Source organism: Drosophila miranda, chromosome XR (assembly GCF_003369915.1).
Source record: "Drosophila miranda strain MSH22 chromosome XR, D.miranda_PacBio2.1, whole genome shotgun sequence".
Classification (NCBI taxonomy): Eukaryota; Metazoa; Arthropoda; class Insecta; order Diptera; family Drosophilidae; genus Drosophila; species Drosophila miranda.
The window spans coordinates 32,513,406-32,535,376 of record NC_046674.1 but is presented as its reverse complement, the minus strand read 5'-3'; the positions used below and the strand labels follow the sequence as shown (position 1 = coordinate 32,535,376).

The 21,971-nt window shown below is 36.5% G+C and overlaps 1 protein-coding gene across 2 annotated transcripts in view; it reads right to left on the bottom strand.

Moving 5' to 3' along the window:
- LOC117186430 (neuronal acetylcholine receptor subunit alpha-7) overlaps positions 1-21,971 on the bottom strand; it is a 378,182-nt gene that overhangs the window by 109,995 nt on the left and 246,216 nt on the right. For both annotated transcript variants that reach the window (XM_033387234.1, XM_033387235.1), the window contains exon 10: positions 19,760-19,846. In XM_033387234.1, coding sequence (XP_033243125.1) covers positions 19,760-19,846 — 87 coding nt within the window. The remainder of the gene's footprint in view (positions 1-19,759; positions 19,847-21,971) is intronic.

Sequence of the window (21,971 nt, the reverse complement as noted above, 5' to 3'; positions counted from 1 at the left end):
ATGAATGTTGTATAGATGTATGTGTATGTACATAATTATTTACATTGTTGTCTCCCCTCGCGTGTTTTACAGGGGTCGAGGGAATAGATTAATGAGATTGTATGAGTAGGGAGGAATGCAAGTGAAAAGTGTCGCTGAAGTCCAAAGATCCGGCAGGGCAGGTCTTGTCCACACGTCATGTTTCATAATCTGCATTCGTAATGCCATTCCCAATTGGGTAACCTACCGCTCTGCCATTTTTTATTAGACCAGGGTCACGCATTCGCGCTTGTTCAGTATGTAGGTGCCTGCGGTTCTGTTGAGTCTGAGGGTGTGTTGACTTTGTGGTGGGCGAGATCGGGTAGAATTGGTTTAATATTAATTCCAATTGCTATTCATCCTCATTTCGGAACGAAAGTGGCTACACTTTGTTTTATCATCATTACGTTTGAGTCGAACATCGAAATTTTTGTACAATGCAACAGCTGAAATTGAGAGTCAAGGCTGGATAATTATTCTAACCAGAATTGAACACCGTTGACTAAATATTTAGTATTAACCAGATTTTCCTTGAAACGTTTAATCAGCTGCTGGATACTGATAGGCCTAATTATTTAAGATACAAAACCGAAGTACGATTTTTGTATTATATGTTTTAGTTAAGAATTCTATATCACATGTGGCGAATTCCACTTGAATCATACCATCCTTCAAAATAATTTAACAACCTATCAACATCATTCATTCACTGAATAGGTCCTGGAACGAAGCAATAGGTCTTTCTGGATTTGTTAGGATGAATTTGACTCGAGGTGGGGGAAAGTAAGCTGGGTGATTCGGCACATTTGTGTTCCTGCATGCCAACAAGAACATTTTTTCTTTTACATTATGTGGTAGTGGTCCCTAGCAAAACCTCTCTGGCACAAGCGGAAACACCAAAGTCTCAAAACCAAAAATAAAAAAAAAAAATACTCGAAATATCACGAACGATTGTAAAACTAATAAATATAAATACAAAACATATACCAAAGAGTTTCAAGACCAAAAATAAAAAAAAATAAAAGCTTTATAGAAGATGTACGGAATTGACCATCTACGAGTACTCATATACGTATAGTAAGCTTACTCGTTTGCAGATGATCTCGTACTCGATAGATTAAGTTCAGCGGCCATACCAGTCCTCGTTACAAAAAAACATGTACATATATGGTACAACAAGTATAGTTTAAATACACTTAATTCACTTAGGATTTGTGTATGTTTTGGTGTTCCGGATGAATCAAAATAGATATGTATTCTTGTTGGTGTTCAGTGTAAACGTATTTTTGTATACATATAGTATGTGTCTATCTTATATACAAACATATGCGTACTAGAGATACATATTTAAGTACATAGTGAAATATGCTGGAGTTGAAAGTGTGCAGTGGGGGTAGCATGCAGTTGGTAGGAAGTATTTTCACGATATTGTGAAACAAAATAAATGTATAAGTGGGTATTATATATTTATATGAACGATTGTTTCCATAACTCAAAACAATGAATGCGAATACGAATGTAATCCGCTTTACCTTACTGAATCCTCATATGGTACGAGCTACCAACACCGCCAGTTCAATTAAAAGCCAACTCAAGATTAAGAAGTGATATACGAGGAAATAAAATAAATATTCCCATTGGCTTAATCCAGTTAAACTGGAAAAATAGTCACACCTGGGGACAAGTAAAGGCTATGGAATAGTTCTTCCATTTAATAAGTGGTACAATGAGTATCGTGTGCGATTAAAAACCACGAAAGGTTAACGGGGATATCACAAACAAGGGGTCGACAAGGCTCTATCTTACATACATTTGTACATAAATAAGTGCATAGAAAAGTGCTTTGCTGCTGAGCTGCCGCTTATATAGAACAGTTTACTACGTAGAACGTGAATATATGCGGACCGACCTCTGTCATAAACAAAAACAATGGGGATTTTGGTGCTGTGTAGACAAAGTACACATCAACTTATATTGTATCCTGGTTCCACTATGAAAAATTTCCATCTATGACAAGAACCTGGTTAGGTGGCTGTATGGAAGAAAATACGAGTTAAGGGAAACAAGTTAAAGTTAAAAAAGTGTACTGTTTGAAGGAATAAAATAAAGTAACTCAACTGATCGAAGAGTTTCGGTCACAGGACGAAAGTCACATCTCAGTGTCATATTTCACCAGAGAATACTTTGCTCTTGGAATCAAGGTATTAATGATAGATTCTCGTGTAGAAGTTGACACTTACGACACACTTGTTTATTTACACAGATACACATTTATATGTTTGTATTTTTGTACTGCATATGCAGTTCCGCTGGTGGAGTAACTCAATGACCATCATATATATGAAAGAAACCTGAAAGAGCGCTTTTGTCATCATTCCCGCTTTTCAGATTAATGTATTCTTCACTCAACAGGTAACCAGAAAGAAAGTACAGTTTCCATGCCGCAGAATTTGATACCCTTGCAGACGGCTCAACCATAACTAAGCAATATGATGTAATATAAATACGAGTAGGTATATATGACCAGACCGTTTAGGAATGCATGCATCAAGCCTTCAATACAACCCAGGGATGGTTTGCATTCAAACAGTTAACCATAAACCCAGTCAATTTCCATGTAGCTCCACAAAAGCGTACCCTGAATGGAATGAATATTGAGTTCCCAAGTAAAGTCGTGTGACTCCAAACTCACTTGGAACGCGCACCTACGAACGTCCATTGAAAACGAACCACCATTCAATACTGTCTTCAGACCAATCGTCACCTATGCTTTAATTGTGTGGTGGACAATGGTCTCTCAAAGCAAAGCAGTTACTGATCTAGGCGCACTGCAACGCATTATCTGTAGCAGAATCACCGGGGCAATTATAACATGTCCCACAGATGCTTAAGGAGTGTTTATAGGTAAGCCGCAGCGCCATTAGCCCTGAGGTCATAAACGATCAAATCAAAACTGGTCGGTGAATGCTTCCAATATCTCAACCAGCTTGATGCACACAACTCCCTCACGGTAGGGCGGGTTCCAAGACTTGGCAAATGCTCTCGCCAAGAAAGGTTTGAATCGGCCATGGGGCTTTTTAACGGGATATCTTACGGGAGATTTAAAAAAAAACTAAACCAAAATACCGAAGTTGGCAGCCAACTGAACTTTCAAGCCGAGCCGCTGAATACAAAAAAAAATATATATATACTTACTGATGCATATGTAAATAAGTTCCAAAAAATTAAAAATCAAGAATACATTTGCCCTAAAATCAGCAAATGTTAATTTTTTTGGTTTAACATTTCAAAATAAGTATAAATAGTTTGTAGATAAAATCAAAACCATTTTTATACGACATCAATGCAAAACAATCTTCGCATTCGCGCAAATCGGCAAATCGGTTTTGTGGGCAACGACAAAACCACTTTCTTTTGTCCCGTTTTTTGCGAATATCTTGAACCCATTATGGGGCTAATGAATACGTATAATTATACCCGATACTCAAAATGAGTATTGGGGTATATTAGATTTGTGGTAAAAGTGGATGTGTGTAACGTCCAGAAGGAATCGTTTCCGACCCCATAAAGTATATATATTCTTGATCAGCATCAATAGCCGAGTCGATTGAGCCCTGTCTGTCTGTCCGTCTGTCCGTCCGTCCGTCCGTCCGTCCGTCCGTCCCCTTCAGCGCCTAGTGCTCAAAGACTATAAGAGCTAGAGCAACGATGTTTTGGATCCAGACTTCTGTGATATGTCACTGCTACAAAAATATTTCAAAACTTCGCCCCGCCCACTTCCGCCCCCACAAAGGCCGAAAATCTGTGGCATCCACATTTTTAAAGATACGATAAAACCAAAAACGCAGAATCGGTGAGGATGACCATATCTTCTACAGTGCGAAATCTGAACCAGATCGTATAATTATTATAGCCAGAATCAAGAAAACAATTTCATTCTTTCTCGCTCTGTCTCTCTCTAACACACAGGTTTCATGGTCGGTTTTGTCAATTGCAAAATATGAGTTCAAGGATCTCACAACCTATAAGAGCCAGAGCAACCAAATTTGGTATCCACACTCCTGTGATATCGGACCTTGACCGTTTCGTGTCCAAATTTCGCCACACCCCCTTCCGCCCCCGCAAAGAACGAAAATCTGGGGCATCCACAAATCTCAGAGACTATTAAGGCTAGAGTAACCAAATTTGGTATCCGCTTTTCTGCTAGATCTCACTATAAAACGTATATCTCAGAATTTCGCCCCACCCCCTTCCGCCCCCACAAAAAACGAAAATCTGTTGCATCCACAATATTGCACATTCGAGAAAACTAAAAACGCAGAATCATAGATAATGACCATATCTATCAGATTGCTGAATCTGGATCAGATCAGATAATTTTTATAGCCAAAAGGAACAAATCAATTTTCTGTCTCTCTCGCACGCACTCTTTGTCGTGTCGTTTAATATTAGCGGCGTCTGCCGGAGGAGAGTATTACTGACTTAGTATCGGGTATAACCGTAGAGTTGCGGTGTCCGCAGCAACTCACAACGTTCCCCCTCGTTATTTATATATTTGTATATATTCCTAACGCGACAGTATTTCTACTTTATGTTAATGCGATAGTCACATGGGTTTCACATAGTTGTGTGCTTTTAAACATAATGATTTTCTTATTCTAATATTTTTAGTATGACTATTAATACTAATACTAATTATAATTTTATAATTTTATTATTATTATTATTTTTTATTTTATTTTTTTTTTTTTGTTATTCTGGTCTATTTTTATTTTTTTATTTCGAATTTATCAAGTGTTTTCTAATTTCTCCCTAAATTGCGTTGCTCTACTAATATTTGTAATATTGAAAGGTAAGTCGTTCCATACCCGAATGGCATTTGTTGAAAATCGTTTTCCTGAATTGGAAGTTTGTACATTATGGTTATTAGATTCAACGTTATATTTGATGAAGCAAAGGTTAATTTATCATATAAGTTGCTCGGCTGTCTGGTATAGATTATTCGATGTAGAAAAAGATTTGTTTTGTACCCTATCCATGTCTTTAAATCCGTTTTGAATATTTGTCTTGCTAAGATTGAGATATGATCGGTTCGTCTCTTATTATATATGTAGCGGGCAATGTTGTTAAGTGTTCCCTTTAGTTTTTTTTTAGATTCAGCGTCACAATTTCCAAATATTTCAATCCCATAGAATAAGGTGGGTGTCAAATATGTCTTAGCTATCATTAGTTTGAGTATATCTGGTAATTTTATGTTGGTGCGAGCTGTCTTAGTAGACTATATGTTCTACCAGTAGCTTTCACTACCTGGTTACTCCAAGAAAGCGTATTGTTAAATGTTAATCCTAAGTTTTCCACATGATCTACGTAATTAATTTGAATTCGTATTTAGTTGCTTCTTGTATATTATTACACATTTAAATTTATCTGGATTAAGTGCCAGACCATTACGCTTCGCCCAGCTACTCACATTGAACAAATCACTGTTACACACATTTATAGACTCATCAATTTTACTCAATGGACGACTAACATACATTTGGACAGCATCCGCATATAATGAGAACAAAAGCGGTCCAAGAACTGAACCTTGAGGCACACCACCTGTAGTGCTCATCATTGAAGAGATTCTACTTCCACTTACTACTACCTGTCTTCTTTCACATTACTAAAATTGAAAAAGTTGACTAATTTACTTAATAAGATTTCGTGGTCAACCGTGTCAAATGCTTTACTGAAGTCAAGTAGTACTAATAGCGTCCCATTTCCTTCATCTTGTTTTAATCTAATGTCTTCCGTTATATATAATATTGCCGTAGTAAAACTTGTTTGCCTTATGTAACCTGACTGTTTGTCACTTAGTAGTGCATTGTTACCTAGGAAAGTTCAAATTTGTTGTGAAATTAATTTTTCAAGGCCTTTGACAAAAACGATAGATTTTATATTGGTCTATATTCATTTTTTCCTTTAGGGACCGGGGTTATTTTCGCAAGCTTCCATGTACTTGGAAATATTGATTTTGTTAAGACAGTGTTGCAAATATAAGTCACATGAGGCAATATTTTCGGAAGTAAGATTTTTTTAAATTTTTTGATGTATTTCATCTAGTCCCATTGCATTTGACTTAATTTTAAGCACAGATTCAAGGACATCACACTGACTGGCACACATGAAGCTAAAGTTATTATCGCAGGAACTATTAGGTATATTGTCAAGATAGTGATTAAATGCTACTTCAGGTACCCCGTTTATCACAAACTTTCTATTTAATTCATCTATGTGTACATCAATTTTGGTGTTATTTGTCCTCTTCCCTATTCCCAAGTCTTTGAGCTCCCGCCATGTCCTTCTTGTTGATATTGCAGTTTGAAACCTTACAGAATGAAAAGACCTTTTAGCTGTCAGTATTAATTGGTTGAATTTTTTCCTTAAAGTTTTAAATTCTTGATAATGAACAGACGTTCGGTAGCGTTTCCATTTGTTATATGCTTTGTCCCTTAATGATATATTGTGTGCAATACATTGGTTGAACCATGGATTTTTCTTTGGTGCAATCTTTAATTTACGCAGCGGTACGAATTTCTCATAAAGACATGTTATGTGAGCTCGTGTTGTTCTACTTGGGAATTAACATCATCCATCTTAAATATTATATTCCAGTCATATGTATTAAATTCATCATTAAGTTTGGTAATGCCAATGCTCTTAAAATTTCGGTACCATATGTCGTCGTCAATCTTTGTACAATTAAAATCATTAGTCAGGAAAAGTAGGTCGTGTCTAGAAAATATTGGGACAGATAATGCATTATATAGAACCATTTTTTCTTTATCATTAACAAAACAAAGGTCCAATAATGTGTTTGCAGTGTTTGAGAAATGTGTTGCTCTACTATTATTGACTTGATGCAAGCCTAACGATGCCATCGCTGACGCCCTATGTCGTTCCTTCAGTATATTGCTGTTTTGATCCCCGATTATAATTACGTCAGTATAGCTTACAGATAAGTCTGAAATTACGTCAATTACTTGGTTGTAGTTTGTTTTGCGATGTGGTCTGTACAGGCAGCCCAATAGTAATTTAGGAGAACGGTTGTAGGCCGATAATTCTATAAAAGTTATTCTATTGCACTTTCTGGAGGGTGTTTGCATATTAATTTGAATTTGAGTTTCTTATTTGTGTATATAGCAAAACCCCCACCATTTCTTTCCCGATCAGATCGGTATAGATCAATTCCGGTACACAAAATGACAGTATCACATAGATGCAGCATGAAGCACTTTTCCGAAACACAAACTACATCAACATTCGATTCTTCAAGCATATATCGTAACTCATCAATCTTACCATAAAGACTCTGAGCATTTATATGACAAATATACATATATGCCATCTTTTTGTTTCGCCAGCGTACGAATCAATATCCTACTATTCGTTTGAAGTCTATTCATATTATGGACCGTTTAAAAGATATTAAATAGCATATTAGCAGCACACGCAATATACACAAATCACTTCTAACTCTATAAAAACATAAAACCTTAAACTTTAACATTATAGGGTTATTCTGGTCTGTCTCAACTGGCCTGTTAACTGCACCTGGATCACCTGTGCAAGCTCATCCTCGGAAGTATCCCGCAATGTTTGTAGGTCATGCATCTTCTCCACTCTAAAAATTTCTCCAGCTGGATATTTCTTAACAAAACAGCCGATAACGCTTTTCCTTTTTTCATTTTCATCGCCTCTTTGAAAAAAACCAGATTCTCTTTTATATAAAACGCTGCCTGCGAGTCGAATTCCATTAGGTCCAGTTATAGCAGTTTTTTCGATTCCCTGCGATAGTTGCCAACAGCTCGCAACAACGCCGCCTTCTCTCTCACACTTTCTATTCGCAGGATTATCACTGGATCAACAGCTGTTCCGTGATTTCTCTGTCGGATCTTAAAGATGTCTTTCACCCTTGGGAGGGGTGTTTGGTTAAGGGCAATGACCATCTTGTTGAATCGGACCTTCAACTTTTCACCTTCTTCAAAGGATATTCCATGATAACGGAGATCACACGCAATGTCCGCTTGGGCGCGTTCAACACATTGTGTGGTTAGATCTCTCACATGCGCACATATTTCTTGCATACCGTGTACCTTATTTTTAGGTTTGATAATCTGCGGCTCCATTTCGTGGATTACCTCACCCGCCTTTTCCAATTGCAGGACAAGTTTACTAAGTTTCTTCACATCTTCTGCCATACCAAGAATTTGATTGGTCATAGCTGTGAACTTTTCCTCTATGGCCTGAAATACACCTTCAGACTTTTGCGTAGTTGCCGTGATTAGTTTAGCCTGCTTAGCAAAGATTCTGTCCAGGGCTTTCTGTATAGTATCTGGTATTTCCTCAGAACTCTTCGAACCCTTGAGGTCAGTTACAGATTGTTCTTCAGACGTTTTGATACTGGAGCCATGTTTAAACGTTTTCCGTTATGGTACTGCTTGACAGAGTTTTATACTGCGTTGCTTACTTTGAAATACTGCTTTATTAACGGATGGATATACTGCTTTGCCGATTCCTTTACTGCACTGCTTGCAGCCTTTTATTGGGTATGGCTACGTTATTCACTCAGTGACTCCGAAATGATCAAATGCTGGTTTTCTGATTTGTTCAGAACAATAACAAATATTCTTCTTGCACAACACAGCCAATAACAAATATTATTCCACTGTATGTTATTCAAATTGGCTTTGTAGTGATAACTTCAATTATTTTCACTGTCAATTGTTGTCTTTCAATGCGGACACAGTTTATGATCTAAATAAAACACTCTGTTTAAAAAATAATAGTGTATCCTTCGAGTTTTTCACGATTTCGTTCCTCTGTATGTTGTGCACGACATGCTTGCATAAAAATTTGCAAACTATTCAATTCGCTTCTAGCTCTTGCTTAAGCCGGTTGTGTTTTTTTCTTGCTCCCGCATTCTCCGCCCTTTGCCAAAATATCATACAACATTGTTGTGACTTTGTTTTGATATATTATCGCATCTCTTTAATTTGATTCTACTTTGTGTTAACCACCAGTGTTTTGTTTGTAAACAAGTGTTTAATATAAATTCAATATTGCAACGTAACACATCGGACTCGTGCAGGCAATTTGTTATTGTTTTTTGCCCAGTCTGCTTTTCGTTATCGCTTCTTCGGTGTGCACTGTTCTCGCGCATCAGCGTTTGCATCGCCCACACTCTCTCGTGAGCATAAGCGGGCTGCTCGCATTGTTGCTCTCACTCTCTCTGGATTGCCTATACTCTCCCTCTCTGTGGACTTTTCTTTTGTGTCTCTGCTTTGGTGAGTTTACTGCTCGTTATCTGCACTTCGTTGGATCATCTGCTTTGAATTATTGCCGCTGCAGCTGATTGTCTGGCTCGCTCTGCTGTCTGCTCTCCTACTTTACCTGCGATCTCACTCCGTTCTTTTTTTTATTCGTGCACAGTGATTCTACTACTGTCCATAATGGCAATTGTTTGCAGTGCAAAGAAATGTGAATTCGGTGGTGTTATCATTGGTGATTCATTTCTTAGCTGCTGGCTGTGCGACAATTTTGCCCACATAAAATGTGCTGGTGGTGGAAATTTTGGCCGGCTGAATGATCTGATCTCGTTACGCATGGGCCTGTCTTGGTCATGTCTGGCTTGTCGGGAGATTGAGGCCGAAATGCGCACATTTATGAGACAGACTCGAACTGGGTTTCTGGATGTCCGGAAACAATTTGTGGCTCTCAACGAGAAATTTCTTGCCCTTGAATCACAGTTTCTTGGGCTCAAACTCAAAAATTCCGCATAATGATACCAATCTCTTGCAACCTAATCCGATTGGTACGCCTGCCTCCCACCTTCATCCATCGGAAGCATTTCCGTGTAGTCATGCCACGGCGTTGTCTGTAAATCCGCCAACGGTGGCTCCGGAGTTCTTTACACCGAGCAATGTGCTTCCTTCGAGCACCCAACTTCCCAACAGCATCAATCCCATCCCTGCAGTTTCTGTGGCCGTCACTTCTGACGCGGTGAGTGCTCCTTGTGCGGGTGTGCTGGTTGCTGACGACGTCTTGCCAATTCCTGCTCCAATTCCTGCTCCAATTCCTGCTCCAATTCCTACTCCAATTCCTGCTACAGCCATTGCTGCCAATTCCTCTGCCCTTGTACCGAGATCTCTTTTAGGAGTGGCTCCACCATCTCGTTCTCGCTCGGGACTTCAACTTAGAGCAGTGGTCCCTCGGAAAGCAATATTTGTTTCTCGTCTTATTCCTGAGGCTTCAACGGAGGATGTTAAACAACATCTTTCCTCTAAACTTAACACTTCGCCTGATGATATAGTTGTGACTAAATTTACATTTAAACATAAGCGCAACATATCATCCTTTAAAATTCTTCTCCCTGATTCTTTACTATCCAGTTCTCTTGAACCGTTCCTTCTCAAAGATTCGAACTCGAATCCTAGAATTACCAAACCTGCTCCAAAAAACTGATGTTCCATTTTTCCATGCACTATCAGAACGTTCGCAGTTTGTTGGGCAAATTGCGTCAAATTCATACTAATAGTGCGTCCTTTGATTTCGATGCCATCGCGTTTACCGAAACCTGGCTTAACTCCTCTGTCAATGATCATGAAATTTTCATTGATAGTTACACTATATATAGAATGGACCGCCCATCTTTTGCAGGTGGGGTTCTGATTGCAGTTAAATCTGTTTTCTCATCTGAGTTATTCCCATTCAATAACATCCATGGATTGAATTTGTTGCAGTCAAAGTTCGTGTTGGCTCGGCATTTTTCTATTTAACTTGCTCTTACATTCCTCCCAGGTCTGATGCTGAGCTTTACTTACACCACCTCTCAGCAATTAATACTGTCGTATCTGCATTAGGGTGCAATGATCGAATTATTGTCATGGGGGGACTTTAACCTCCCATTTCTGTCTTGGCTGCCTTGTGATGACGCTAACCTGTTGTTTCCCAATTGCCATAATGACTTTATCAATGGGCTAACGGATATTTCCCTTGTCCAAATTAATGCCGTTAAAAACATTAGGGACAGACTTCTTGACCTCGTTTTTGTTAACGATGGTTCTCTTGCTACGGTATCTAGAGCAAGCCCAATATCTCTCCCTGAAGATCCTTACCATCCAACTTTGTTGATATCACTGGAGTGTACACAATCTGGTGGTGCTGACAGTTCCATGGCTCCTTGTCACATAAAGTGTTTTCGCAAAACAAACTTTATCGATTTAGATCTACATCTCTCGCGTGTTGATTGGTCGTTTCTTTATTCATTACCGAACATAGATGCAACTGTTAACTCGTTTTATAGTTCTATTTACTCCGCCCTTAATACGTTTGTTCCAGATATCACTGTACCTGTATCGTCCAAGCCTCCCTGGTTCTCCAAGTATTTGTCATACTTAAAAAATAATAAATCCCGGCTCTATAAAAAGTACCAGAAGTCGGGCTCCACGTTGGTCTTAGCTCTATACTCCTCCGCTCGCTCTCTGTTCCTTGCCGTCAATAGTCAGTGTTATAATCATTACCTTTCACAATGTAGTAGTAACTTTCGTAGTGATCCTAAAAAATTCTATTCGTTCGTTAACTCTAAGCGCAAGTCAAACGTTTTTCCTCCGTCCCTTCATTACCAGAACAAAACAGAAGCTTCTGCTGTTGGTATTGCAAATTTATTCGCTAACTTTTTCCAAACAACGTACTCGTCTCATATTTACAACGCATCCACTCCGTATCCGTACCAGCTACCTCAAGCTAACAGCATTTTTCTGCCCTTTTTCGAGGAAAGCGTTGTTCTGGAAGGTTTGTCATCTATGGACATATCGTTTTCTGCGGGTCCAGATAAGGTACCAAGTTGCATCTTAAAACACTGTGCCCAGTCCCTTTGCAAACCCTTGACCTTTCTCTTCAACCTCTCCTTGGAACAGTCTTGTCTCCCAGTAATTTGGAATGAGTCCTACATCATTCCGCTTCACAAAAAAGGTTCAAGATCAAACATTGAAAACTATCGTGGTATCGCAAAGCTTTCCGCCATCCCGAAGCTTCTTGAGTTCCTGGTCACCCGGCAACTGCAACATCTTTGTTGCAGCTTGATATCTCCGTCGCAACACGGTTTTTTCAGACATCGTTCAACATCGACTAACCTTCTTGAGTTTTCTAACCTAATCCACCGTGGTTTTCAAATTGGTTTGCAGACGGATGTAGTTTTTACGGACTTCAGCAAGGCATTCGATTCTGTGAACCATGCTCTGCTTATTCAAAAGCTCTCTTTATTAGGGTTCCCAACGAATCTTCTTGATTGGATTTTGTCCTATCTCTCTAACCGTACTCAACGTGTTTTGTTTTCTAACGTGTTGTCAAATACTGTTAATGTTACTTCAGGTGTGCCACAGGGAAGTCATCTGGGCCCGCTTCTGTTTATTTTATTTGTGAACGACCTTCCTCAAGTTATAACATACTCTACTACACTAATGTATGCTGATGATGTCAAAATCTGTCTTTCTTACTCTGATTGGTATTTGCACACACGCCTTCAACTTGATCTAAGTGAACTACTATTGTGGTGTTCAACTAATCTTCTTTTTCTGAACCTTTCCAAATGCAAACTTATGACATTTTACCGTCGCGCTCCTCATTTTGTCTCATATGTTCTAGGAAATCATGTCCTTGAGCGAATTTCGAGTTTAAATGACCTCGGAGTCCTTTTTGATCATAAGATGTGTTTCAACACCCATATAGCTGCAACTGTAAATAAAGCTAAGGGTGTTTTAGCGTTCATCAAGCGTTGGTCCAAGGAGTTTGACGACCCGTACGTTACGAAACGTACGTTTCGTACGTACGTACATCTCGTTAGTACTTTTTTAATTTTACTTTTACTTTTTAATTTTTGCACTTCGTAACTTTAACTGGGACTCGGATAGAATCTTGCCACCCTACCGGTCTAGGCTAAATCTTATTGACCTGCCATCGTTGCACCATCGCAGAATATGCAATGGTGTAATGTTCGTGCACAAGCTCCTTCTTGCGACTGTTGACTCCCAAACTCTCTTGGGTCAGATTGACTTGGCCGTTCCATCTAGACCTACCCGTACTTTTAAGCCTATCCGTCTACCCATATGTAGGTCTAATTATGCTGATCATGAACCTTTTAGGGTTTTATGCCATAATTATAACTCCCTCTGTCAAACCCTATCCCCTGAACTGTCTCTTAAACTAATTGCATGCAATATTTATAATCATTTAAATTTAGCTAACTTTTAACTTATCTTTTTCCGCCTTTAGTAACTAAGCACCATTATTAACAGATAATTTGTTAATTTAATAAATAAATAAATAAATAAAATATATTGTTGGCCTATCGAGCACTATCGAACTGAAATTTTTTGGGCTTGATTATATATTAATATTCTAAATCATACAAAACATTCAATCAGATCAAAACGATTTATAGTATACCGGCATTGGCCAAAAATCGTATTCTTCAACTTTAAGCTTAAGTCGAAGAAACCTCCATACCGAATCAGGCTATAACTTTGTATTTTATTTTTTCGTACTAAACTTTGAAATTGTGGATACCACAGATTTTCGTTCTTTGAGGGAGCGGAAAGGGGAGGGGCGAAATTGTGAAGAACACTCATAACAGGCGTTTGGATGCAACATTTTGGTTGGTTTTGCTTTTATAGCCTCTGAGATCAAGGCGCTCATTGTACAGACAGACATGGTTATATCGACTCAGCTATTGATGCTGATCAAGAATATATATACTTTATGGGGTCGGAAGGCCTTCCATTTAGATGTTACACATATCCACTTCCACCATAAATTTAATATACCCCTATACTCTATGGGGTATAAACTTTGTCAGGGGTGCGTAGGTCCTGAATGGGGCTACCAATCGGACGGCATACGATTTCCAAACAAAAATACATAAGTTTACGCATACGTCCGTATTTATACAGAACATTTTTGCTTTTCTTTGACTTTGACACTACTAATTTAGTGGTGATTGTGGTGTTAAAAAAATAAGTTTTAAACAATTTTTCTTCAAACTTGTATGTATAAGTCAAGAAATACATAAACAGAACGTAGAAAAAAAAACAAATGTAAAACACATCTTATTTAATCCTAAAAAATTCACACTAGAATAAAAAGAAAAAAATCAATATGTGCGGTACAAAACGCTTACAAACAGCTTACGATTGTTTTAGTATTCTATTAACTCAAATTTATCGTTTTTCATAGTTCCTGTGTTCAGTGGTCGGATTGATACATTTATATTCATACTTTTATTGACTATCGATCCGCAAAGTATCATCACGATCACCATTAAAATCTGATTCGTGCAGTGTGAATTTTGGCTATCAGTAAGAGAAATTGCAATATCTACTGAGGGTCTTAACAATTTTTTTCAGTTTAGTGAGGAACCTCTTACCTTAAAAAACATGGTATACTTTGGGTTTTAATAAAAAAAATATAACTAATTTTTTTAATTAGAACTGTGGATTCACATTCAACGGTCATAGTACATGTAGTTTGACAAGATTCTTCAAAATTTTAAGCAGGGACCGTATATAATGATTGTTTTTGTATCTGAAAAAATGTTCTGAAAAAACCAATAGACTGCTCTAAGGATAATCTATGTTATTCTATAAAAAATGATGGGGAGCTGAAAAAAAATCTAATTTAATTAAATTAAATTAAAACTTATTTACTATTCACCTTAGCTCAATTAGTAAAGATATGTATACATTTCTTTCTAATTTTTTCAGCGTTGCGTCTTATTTTTGATCGAAAAAATACAAATCATGAAATAATAATTATATTTGAGATTAATTTTTTGTTGTTGCTTGAAAATAATTATTTTGAATAATTCATAATAATAACTACTAAAATAATAATTAATAAAAATAATTACTAATAATAATTAACAAAAATAATTATTATAATTCAAGATTATCCGTAAAAGTTAAAATTACATTTTTTATAAGTGATTTTTAAAACATATCATATTATGATTACGGTCCCCGCTTTTAAGTGGTTTTACAATGAAACAAAAAATTTCTGATAAAAACTCGCTTGAAACTTCTACTAAATCAAATAGCTTGAAAATATGGGCATGAGAATTTCGTCAGACCTTTCACCATCTGAATTGATTAAAAAGTGTGTGCAAGAGCCTTCGCATCTGGTACGATTAAGTTGTTTGACCACAGATTATTATATTATATATCACCGAGAGTGTTCCTTTTTTTATGGTCGTATTCCACTACAATTTAAGACTAGTCCTGCAGTTCCAGAAGTCAACGATGATCGATAAAGTCTTCACTTTTCTAATAGGCGTCGACGTCGCAAAGTGGTGATTCAGCCGAAAAGAGGCGGCGAAAGTTAATTTTTGAGTACGCGCTTCGGATATACTGAATATACGCATCTGATATGGAATTTTCCAGAGATTTCAAAAATGGAATTTTGTGTGTTTTATTCAGAAGATTTGAGCCTTCAAAGTTTTCAGTGAGCAGCAATTGACTCAATTTTTATGCACTCGCATCTTCAAGATAAAATAAAAGGTACACAATCAGCCAGGCTCCGGATTTAACTTTCACAAAAGTTTTCCGATTTACTTTTGAAATCATATATATAAATTGGTGCTCCAATTCACATTCCACAAGATTTCTTCGTTTCCAAAACGCAAACATTTTCCTTGGCAATATGAATAGTAAACGGCTTTTAATACAACAAAACGATTCTTAATTGCAAAGGGAACAAAAAGATGACTTATTGATAGATTAACATAAATCTGACATAAGTCAGCCAACAACACTTTTTGGATTTGTGCAAAAAGCTGACGCATTCCAATTTGGTTATCGGAACGTTGCGCGTAACAAAAAAAGCGGGGTAAGGACAGCTATTTCTTGCCACATTTAATTCAACATGTTTTTGCAAAAAAATAATTTTTTGACAATTAGAAATTTAATTTTCAATATGCATACTGTTACTCACAGCTCGCCCGACATGTTAAATACATCTAAGATTTGCATCTAAGATGTATTGATCTTCTTAAATAACGTACTTTCGGCCGTTGTTTTGCTTCAAAACAAGCAATTGAAAAAATAAAGTAATATTTCTCACGCTGTATATCTTCGACGAAATCAGGTCAGTTGTTTTGGTTTTCCAGAATCGATGAGAAAATGAAAAATATCGATACCGAAAATTTGGGAAACGAAACGTTTTGTTTCAAAACGTAATCCGCAGATGTAAGTGCAAACCTGCCTTTATGTATTTATTATTAATATTCATTAAAAACTGTTGTTGCACTGCCCGTCCTAAAGAAAAATATATTTTCCAAACCATTTTGTATTTGGCATATTCTTCAAATTTGACTTAACTTTCAGAAAAACTACCCCGAACTACCTGACTTTTTTTTAATGTTATTTAATCATTTATTTTTAAGAAAGGTTTTTATTGAATATCATTAGTCTAAATTAATGTGTTATGGCTGTTAAGATAATATGAAAGCTAATTTCCAGCATATAGCCAGCTTTAAGCAAAACTTATATTCTCTTGGCAATAAAGCAATCACTTTGTATTTGATCATGTTTTTACTTTAGCTGTTTTGCGATATTGTGCGATTTGCCGTCTTTATTTAGCGAATCTAAAGGAGTTTTTTTTTTTAGAATATAACATTGCAGTAAAATAAGTAACATAAAAATAACAGTAAACGTTCTTTATCAATTAAATACAAATTTAAATGGAGCTTTTATATGGGAAAAAACTGATTCGGACCACTCCAAATGTGCAGCAGTTAATTTCATTGGCCACTCGAACGGCAACGACAGCTGCTGATGGTGCAAATTCGGTAGCCGAATTTATCACCTCGGAGAATATGCAGCCAGAAACGACCGTCGAGTCCGCAAAATCACTATCTACCGCGTCCTTTCCGATCAAACCAGTAAATAGTCGTCGCGGACCACCGGATATTGCCATCACAGGTACCAGCCGTGTGCACAGTGGGCGAAACAGCAAATCTGGCGGAATTAAAGTCAAAGCTTCTAAAAAAAAAATATAGGCAGGACAGGAAAAATTTAATGATGAGGCTACGAAAACACATGTTACCTTTAAATGCTTACAGCTGACAAAATATCAACAAATCATTGTTTAAAAAATTATCGAAAGCCTAACTAGTGTATTGATAATCAAATACAATAACAAATTTGAAGCTTTTTATATGACTGACTTTAAATCCTCCAGATCAGCCGTTTCGCCCACTTTGCTGTGGTGCTAAAACTACTGGTGGGGTTCCCACAGTGCATTGAACTTTTAGAACATTATTGAACTTTTAGACACACACACATGCTTTTTTTTTTTAAATAATCATTGATTTTTTTTACATAATTACAATAATTACAACAATAATATTTCCCCAGAAACTGGTACTAGTTCTGGTATTTCTGAAAGTGACGAGTCGAATTCCGAAAATGAAAATTCATTTTCAATATAAAAAGATGTAGAAGAAGATAAATAATAAATTCATTGTAACTTAAAAAACTTAAACATTTATTCCCATCTAAGTATAAAGTTTAAATTTAAAAATATTAATTTTAAGATTTGAATAACATATTCTAGCATAACTACATATGTATGTATGTATGTACGTCCTGAAAATCAATATTAGTGAATCTGTTCTTTTATGAGCGTTAGGTGTGGGCGTGGTCGGATCGGTCAAAAACTAAGATATATGTATGTACACGTCGATTATATTTTGTGTACAAAGTTTGAAGTCTCTAGCTTTTTTATTTTAGCTTACGTCAAAAAATAGGTTCGTTAACCCACTGTGCAACTTTTATATAAAGCAAAAAAAGCCGTCGACTTTAATAAGAAGAAATTCAACTTCTCTAAACTCAATTCGATAATATTTGTTTTGCCAAATTTTGGCCAGAGAATTTTGTGCTGAAAGAGTTTAAAGCTACGAAGAGGAATATGCCCTTCATAGCTCTCCCGAATCCAAATCAGCCCAATGTATCGTCCTCATCTTTCTGTCCTTCTTCCACCCTTCCAAAAAACTAACTTATCTTGTAGTAACGTTTTTCACGACAGTGTCGCATTTTCATCCTACTTTATTGTGCTTACCAAGACCTTGTTAAAATAGGACTTTCTGAATTTCAAAGTTTTCCCAGGTCTGTACAAACTTTTTAAAAATAACGGTTCGTCTCGACGTGCAGGTAGGGTTTTAATTGCAACTTTACGTCAGAATAATCGAAAATCCATTTTCAACAAGAACTGGAGGTCATTTCAAAATAAGTACTGGGAACAAAGTTCAATTTTGACAATTTATTATAAAGCCAAAAGCCTCGAGCACACTACATTTTGGAAAATGTTCTCTTCAAAGAAGGTTTATTTTATGAAAATATATTTGTTCGTTCAAGCTTAAATGGTCGAAGCCCGACTGTGCGTGGGCAGAACCGAACCAGAACTGCTTTTCTTTACTTTCGTTTCTCGTCGGCAAAAATTATGTTTGTTTTTCATTTTACTACGACAATATTAAACTTTTTCGAGAAATTAAACGAAAAACTTCCTTGTTTTTTGGGATTTTTTGAAGAATACACAAGATTATTGTTATCAGGTAATTAAAAAGGATAAGAGAAAAATAAAGAATTATATTGTTGTCAGCTACGGTAGACACAAATTTTCAATTTGCGAGCAGTCAATTAAGAAAAGCAGAAAACCAACCAAATGCCAAGCCACAGTCATGTATTTTCTTTTCATATTTAGTTTTCAGCTCATGTATTCGTTACACTTCTGAAAAGCCAATCAAAACTCTAGCATCACCCACATTTTTAAATTTGTAATTAATTAGTTAATTTTTTACACTTTTTAATTCCAAAAGATCCTACTTTTGTAATTTTCTTTTCCTCGAAAAACAACTTTTTTTATAAATAAAAAATTATAAGTTTTTTATTTCTAAAATATCGAACGGAATTTAACGGTAAAATATGAATTTTTTAATTTTTCCATAAGGCTTACACAAGTTAAATGGAAAAGCAAAATTTCTGAAATAAAACCCAAACCATAAAAAAACCATAATTAATTACAAAAGTGTTGAATAAAAGAATAATAGAGTAGAATATTTAGAATAAAAAACAGCTTTCATATTTAACCCATGACTTTTTCGTAAAAGTCATCGATATTTTATCTATTCATTTTTCGTATGTCATCTATAACGTTTTCAACTATGAATTTTGCGGAAAAGTCAATGGTTCTCTTAAACGGTTTGTGTATCTGGTGTCACAGTCTTCATTAAAAGTGTAGTGGAATACGACCGTTAGCTTGCGTCTCTACATGTCAAGTGACTGGTAGGCAAGTAATTTTTGAATTATGTGAACGAATGTTGTAAGAATGACTGCAAATGTAAATCTGGGTGTGTGTGCCGAGCTTGGACTTTTTTTAATCTTATTAAATTCCTGTTATTCATTTGTTACTTGCAGTGCATTTAGATGTGTGTGCCCCAACTCACAAATCATAAACTCCGTACTCGAAAGACGATAAATAAAATATATTAAAACGTTTTATACAAACGTTACGACATCGTGGCTGCGCGAAAAATAAGAATCTTTGCTGATTAGTTTCTGAGTGAATTGAGATTGCGTAAAGAAGTTTAAGATAAATAGTTCTTCGTAGTGGGAATAGTAGGTTTCCCTTGCCATCTTGTACTTACCTAAAAGCGGCACGGCGTCAGAAGTCGCTGGCATTGTTTCTGCAACCATGTTGAGGAAGACTGTGAGCGATAGTAAAATAGTAACTCCTAGAAATACGCAAAGCTTAATTAAAATGGCAGTCGTTGATATGGTCTGAAGAAACACAAGCACATTAAGAGGGGATAAAGAGACAGAATGAAATCAAATGCAAATTGAGAAATTATTACATTTATACTTGTATTACTTGAGTAAACAGCTAAAATTCGAGCACAATTAAAATTAAGATACGAGAAACAGAACATTATTCAGAGGTTTTGGTCCGGCTGATCCCTCAGTTCCTGCTGCTGAGACTGCTGATACTTATGCATGAACGTACATATGGGGAGTGTGATGGTAATTGTGGTGTGTTGTTTTGTTCACTTTTGCTTTTGCCGCGTTCAATAAAAAACTACTACCATATTCTCTGCGCTGAACCTCACGGTCTGTAGGCGGTAGTCAGTCGATATGGTCTTTTGAGTTAATTTTTTGGTCGTTTGGAACTTACTGACATGGATTCCTCTTTTAGTGCGTTGAAAACAAAACTAGGTATGGTAGCTGACTAGTTTACTGTGACCCAGAATGAGGTATACAGCACCTATGACCATTTTATTGACTTCCAATGGCCAAAAATGGTTAATCTTATCATAGCTATGTAGGTAAAATCTTTCTATTTGCTCTTAGAATAGTCGACAAAGGTCTGTACAAGAAAGCCATTTAGCTGTCTCCAAAGTCCAATTATTCAGTTTAATTTGAAAGCTTTTGGCTGCTTAGCAGTTCTGCTATATGCAGAAGTTCTGGAAGTTTTGCATTATACATACAGTCACTACGGAGTATAGGTTGTAATTGATTTTTTTGAAACAAATTTAGCTGAATGCTTCTAATAGGAATATATCTTTGATCAAAATCAACAGCCTGTCTATAGGATAAGCATATGATATGGTCGAAAAATTGGTCTTTTCGAGAAATAACTCGCTTTTTAAACAAAAGTGCAATCTACATATACTATTCGTCTGTACGTACATGTGTATCTACATAATGTATATGTATATGCCAACGTACATACATATATGTATATTTATATGTTTATATATCTACAGGGTGCGCAATATTTTATCTTATTCAATAACTTTGAGATTTGTGAACCGATTGACTTGAGTATACCAGTGCTGGTAACTTCAATTCAGTAAAATTTTAAGTATGGATCGCTTTACACTGAATCAACTTGCTGAAATAGTAATGCTGTATACGGAAAATAGCCGCTTAGTTGTGTTAACTCAACGTGCATATCTTTGAAATGCGTGAATATTATCTGAGCAGTAACTGGTTTCAGCAAGATGCCATGCAAAACTGTAAATCAAACCATTCAGCTTTTACAACGAAAAATAAATGGAAATATTGATTGGCCATCCAAACCTCCGGATTTGACGCCTCCGAACTGACGAGCTCAAGGTAAATATTCGCGCCGAAATCACAGCTATACCCCTGAGATGCTCGATAAAGTGATGCAAAACGCAGCAAAAGGGGAAACTTTATTGTGTCCGATTAAAGCGGCCATTTTATAGATTTCGGTTTTTTTTCAAAGCTATTCAATGCTTAAATAGAATCATAAAACACGGCGCACCCTGTATCTGTATATATGCATATATGTATGTACATATTATTGGTGTTCAAACAATTCTGATAATTTTTTAGTTTGGCCGATCCTGTTTGAGCACATTCTGCGCTCTTTTGTTCACTGAGTTACCCAGTACCTACGTGAGACTGACTCGATTACTGACTGACGCGGAGCTGCTACATGATATTAGGGCTATGACAGAAGCCCATATATTCTTTGTATATCTGTATATAAAGATACAGTCAGCTTGTTATGTCCAACGACAGTATCATGTTTTCTTGTCTCCCTCTGCTGTATGCGTTTCTTGCATGTTTATTTCTATGATAGTTTCGGAACACAGTCAATACATAACTTATCCTTAGCCGTAAATGATAGAAATCGAACTACATGTATGTAGCTCTTATATGATTAAAGAGCCGAGTGGCCAGCAGCTTCGCACCTCTCATTTGTGCCTCCACGTTTAAATTCTGTCTGAATGGTTCTAACATGCGTTAAGCTTCATATTCCGATCGGAATGAGTTCATGCAGATCTCATAAAACCAAAATGGCATCAATCGACAGAAGATATATGTAAGATC